The sequence below is a fragment of the Siphateles boraxobius genome, unplaced genomic scaffold, assembly GCF_051911475.1.
Source record: "Siphateles boraxobius isolate OS27281-9 unplaced genomic scaffold, OSU_SipBor_1 164, whole genome shotgun sequence".
Lineage (NCBI taxonomy): Eukaryota > Metazoa > Chordata > Actinopteri > Cypriniformes > Leuciscidae > Siphateles > Siphateles boraxobius.
The window spans coordinates 2,120,236-2,125,395 of NW_027508771.1; the positions used below are offsets into that span (position 1 = coordinate 2,120,236).

At 38.7% G+C, this 5,160-nt stretch overlaps 1 protein-coding gene across 2 annotated transcripts; it reads right to left on the minus strand.

Annotated features, from left to right (window-relative positions):
• Nucleotides 1-2,791: 2,791 nt before the first annotated feature.
• LOC143740065 (uncharacterized) lies at nt 2,792-4,544 on the minus strand. 2 transcript variants are annotated; one of them, XR_013204729.1, is made up of 8 exons: nt 4,169-4,543; nt 4,007-4,074; nt 3,727-3,908; nt 3,433-3,494; nt 3,304-3,351; nt 3,158-3,226; nt 2,923-3,076; nt 2,792-2,854 (listed from the first exon to the last, which is right to left on the minus strand). XR_013204729.1 is itself a non-coding variant. In XM_077232143.1 (7 exons), the coding sequence occupies exons 3-7, from the start codon at nt 3,817-3,819 to the stop codon at nt 3,016-3,018; spliced, it is 333 nt and encodes a 110-aa protein (XP_077088258.1). In that variant the 5' UTR covers nt 3,820-3,908; nt 4,007-4,074; nt 4,169-4,544; the 3' UTR covers nt 2,792-3,015. The 2 variants fall into 2 exon arrangements, 1 of the variants encoding a protein (XP_077088258.1); XM_077232143.1 differs by having other exon boundaries at nt 2,792-3,076; nt 4,169-4,544.
• Between the last annotated feature and the right edge of the window lie 616 nt (nt 4,545-5,160).

Sequence of the window (5,160 nt, forward strand, 5' to 3'; positions counted from 1 at the left end):
CACGATATAAAAGTTGGCTAATATTTGATTTGATTTGATTTACTTTATTAATCCCCAAGGGGAAATTTATTTGTCACAACACCACAAAAATACATTGAATAAATAAACAACAACAACAAACAACATACACAACAACAACGTCTTGTTCTCAATGTAATTTTTTTCAAAGCATTATGATTATGATTATATACAACCATCATCTGTATCATCTTATATAACACTGATTATAAAATCTAATTGCGGTTGGGAAAAAAGACTTTCTAAAACGCTCTTTGTAGCAGCTTGGATGAATTAATCTTGAGCTGTAGGTATTCACAAAAGATTGAGATATTTCATGAAGAGGATGACAGTCATAAGTAAAATAATCATGACAGAAAGTTTCCCAATCATTTTATCCTGCACTATCTCCTCTAAAGTGGGTAACACGACCAGAGCCTGCATTCTTTATGAGTTTATTTAATTTATTAATCTCCTTTTCCAACAGTCCCCCTCCCCAACATGTAATAGAGGACATCACAGATGAGACTACAGAGTCATAGAATATCTTTAGTAGTACCTGACTACCCCAAAGGATCTCAGTCGTCTTAACAAATGAATACGACTCTGACCCTTCTTATAGACATGCATCGTATTATCAGACCAGTTGAGCTTGTTGTTCAGATATACACCCAAATACTTGTAAGTTGTAACAATATCAACTTCTGACTCTCTTAAATTTACTGGTACCGCTTTCTGAGGAAGTCTACTATAATCAACCACTATTTCCTTTGTCTTACTAGCATTTAGCCTGAGACATTTTTATCACACCAGTCCACAAAACTCTTTATTAGCTCCCTATATTCACTCTCACCGTGGTGCTTTATACAGCCAACTATTACAGAATCATCTGAGAATTTCTGGAGATGACAAGATTTAGAATTATACTGAAAATCTGATGTATAAAAAGTGAACACAAATGGTGCTAAAACCATTCCTTGAGGGATTCCAGTGCTGCACTTCACTATTTGAGACACACAGTCCTGCATCCTAACATACTGTGGTCTATTAGAGAGATAATCATTTATCCAATTTATCATACCCTGATGTACTCCAACATTTTCCATCTTACTTTGTAGTAGTGAGGGCTGAATAGTGTTAAATGCACTAGAGAAATCAAAGAATGTAATTCTAACTGTGCCGTCTGGGGTCTCTAATTGACTTAAGGATTTATGCAAGAGGTAAATAAGTGCATCATCCACTCCAACACCAGGGGCCTGTTCTTCGTACGTCGCTAACTCAGTTAGCTGGATTTGATTGTTGGCGATTTGGCATGATCTTGGATCGTTTGGTTCTTCGAAGCTCATCCTAGACTTGCTGTCATAGCAGGTGCGCCAGCTTGAACCTGCTCGCGAGCAGGCTTATTTCATGTAAACAGGATTAGATTGCGGCTTTATAAGCGGAGGTGATACAGGAAGTCTGTCGTAGCCATGTCTTGTCCATTTTTACGACAGCAACCTGTTGCGGAAGGTGCGAGGACAATTCGCAGAGCTTTTCGAATTAATCGCGTATTGCAGGATAGACAGGATCCTTTAGCGCAGCGCGACAGTGTAATTTTTGAGAGATATCGTTTTTCTCGTGAGGGTGTTATTTACATCATTAATTTGCTGGAACCACACATTAAATGTTCAACACGGAGGAGTCGGGCTTTGACAACTGCACAGACTGTGTGCATTGCCCTGCGATTCTTTGCGAGTGGCACGTTCCTTTACACTATTGGAGATGCAGAGAACTTAGTGAAAAGTGCTGTCTGTCGTGCCATTCGCAAAGTTTACTTGGCACTCAAGCAGTTTTTAGGGGGTTTTGTGGTATTTCCAAGCCACTTAAGACCCCAGGTTGTAAAGCAGAATTTTTTTGCTATTGCAGGTACATTTATAATTGTTAATGACATGCAATCATGACCATGCCAAAAAGTATGACTAACAGTATGTGTCCTTCAGGCTTCCCTAACGTGATTGGTGCCATAGACTGCACACACGTCCCCATCAAGGCCCCACCAGGGCCCAATGAAGGGGATTTTGTGAACCGAAAGGGGGTTCACAGTGTAAATGTGCAGGCAAGTTACTATTACAATTTATAATATTCCAGATTAGTAATATATTACATAAAAAAATGAATGTAATCAAAAAGTATGCAGTTGACTGACTAAAATCTCTTAGATGGTGTGTGACTCTATGTTCCATATAACAAATGTGGAAGCAAAATGGCCAGGATCAGTGCATGACTCATGAATTTTCAGAGAGTCACATTTATGCACATTATTTGAACGTGGTAAGGGAACTTATAAATGTCAAGCTCACAGTATTACACACACTTATGCTGAGCCTAACAAAACTGCATTTTTCCATTATACAGGGAATTTTGACGGGGTCCTGCTTGGTGACCGGGGCTATGCCTGCAGGCAGTACTTCATGACGCCATTCCCTGACCCAAACTCTGGACCACAAACCCGTTACAATGCAGCTCTAGCCAGGACAAGGGCACACATTGAAATGACCTTTGGGCAACTAAAGGAAAGATTTCAGTGTCTGAAGGGTCTGAGGGTTGCACCTGACAGGGCCTGTGACATAATTGTTGCATGTGCCATATTGCATAACATTGCCACTATCAGAAAGGAGAGGACCCCTGTGGTGGGGGTGCAGCCTGATGATGACCTCCAGCCAGTGCACTTGGACCAACCTAGTGGCAGAGCTGCACGGGACAGAATTGTGGAACACCATTTTTGAATGTGTAATAAAAGACAAGACAAAAATGCTTAGTTCCTGGAGTTTTATTTAAACAATTCTTTATAAAGAAAAGCCAGCAAGTCATCCTTTGCCTGCAATAAGAGATAGTTATGTAAAGTCAGCAATACTACTATGTGTCAAATGATGTATTAGCACTTACTCTGAAGGTCCTTTTGAAGCAACTCTATCTCTAGTGCAATTTTTCTCTTTTTCAAGTTGTCAAGTTCAATTTCTCCTCTTAATTTGTGTTTTTTCAGGTCAAAATACTCGATTTTTTGTTGAAGATGCCGTTTATATAGGGAACGGATGTCACCCTGTGTCATTTTGTGAAAGAAAAAGGGTCAAAACATGCCTCATGCAACAAAAGTAAAAAGTAAAAGTACAACACTGTCCACCTCTGTATCAGTTCTTTGTGCAGACTCTTCTGTAGGCCTTTCTGTAGGCCTTTCTGTAGGTGTGGACTCCTGCAACTCATATTGCAGACAGAAAGAATAGGTACACAAGTATATACAAATTAGTGTAAAGTTATTTATGCACTTACAGGTTCTTCCTCCAAAGGACAGTCATCTGAGAGGGTTTCTTCGCTGTCCTGTGCAATGGAAATAAATGGGTATTACAAAGTGTTGCACTTTCTTCCCTTTATGCAAGTTAGAAAAAGTACACAACTTACTGCATATGCTTCAGCCACCACTTGCTTGGGAACAGGTAAAAGTGTTGGTGTATTATGTAAAACTGCACAAAAGAGGGGAACAAAAAAATTGTCATTACAATTAACTACACTGTTAAAAATATAATGTGATCAATAACTCATGGCAATATATTTTATATGAACTAAAAGTTTAGAAGTTTTCACTTTCACAAACGGTTTAAATTACTGTACAAGCCATTTGGATTATACTTCATTTAATGCAGCAACAAATAATTTTACAGTGTACTAAGAGAATTGAAAACTCATTTAGCCTACCAGTAATAAAGGTGTTGCTGCTACTGGTCCCTGGCTTTGGGTCTGAGGAAGAGCTGCCCCCAGGGATGCCCTCCACAATGGGTCGGTTTTCATTCAACCCAAGGGCCAGCTCCTCTGCTGGGGTATATTGTGGTGGTGCAGGACCACCACCTGTTTTTTTTTTTCAGCCTTTTTCTTGGTGGCTGTTATAAACAGACAAACACATTATTTAACAGTGGCTTTTAAAAAGAGGAAAAAATTGGCTTTCTAAAATAAAGACAGTATAAGAATTAAAGGCTACCATTTTGTAGAATATTCTTGTACTTCACTTTTACTTGTCCCCATGTTCTAGTGGGTCCCACGGAGGCTCTGACATAAAAGAACAAAATAAATATGAAATTATTAAAATGCAAAAATACATACTGTAGAAAGTGATAGAAACATCTACCATGGACACACTTACGCATTTAATTTGTCTGCTACTTTTTGCCAGCCCTCTCTCCTGGATTTTGCAGACTTCGAGGTGTTCCCTGTCGTTTTAATTAAAGATTCAAATTCGGCATAACCTTCCATTAAAAGCTCTTGTTCTCCTTGGGAGAAAAACTGGGCGCGTTCTTTGGCCATGCTGAACAGCCAATAGCAGCGTTGCTGATCATTGTTTCTACTATCGATACATATCCCCTTTTAACCCAGCGCATGAACGCGCAATTATCTCAGATAACTCAATCCAGCGATACTAATCATAAACAACAGGTGTGTTCGAAGAACCCAATTAGCCAGATCATGATTAGCACGATGATATCATCTTGGATGTCTCATTTGATCTCGGATGTTTTAAGCAACGTACGAAGAACGAGCCCCAGTTTTGTAAGCAAACTGTAATTTATCCTCAGCACCACACAATACTGAATTTAAATGGTTTAATACCAATTTCTCAAAAACCTTCATTAACTGTGCTGTTAATGCAATAGGCCTATAGTGCGAGGGCTATAGTTTAATATGAGTGTTTATTCTAATATGGAGAATATTACAATGTTTAGACCCGTGCTTACTGTTAAATACTGTGTTTGTGGATATCTTCTCAAATGTAGATATGTATAATGTAACAATAATGTTTCATGGTTTGGAGCGGCTCAATCGCTTCAGTAAATGTTCTCTGAACGTGTTTATGAGTTTGAGTCAGTCGCGCGGTGCTTTTTAAAAGCAAAACAAGCCAAACATTAGGCTTCATGTTTTTACTCCAATCCCATTTCATAACGAATGGAAATGTTTGAAGTAACATATGATAATCCATATATTTTTCTATAGTGTAGTGTTACTGAAGTGTTCCTTTTTAACAATTGATAGGCTGCCTGCTATCTAGGCTATTGTTATTATTTTATGCAGCCCTACACATATATGCCTACAAGGCACAACAAACTTTGTGTTCAAATATATATATACGTGTGTGTGTGT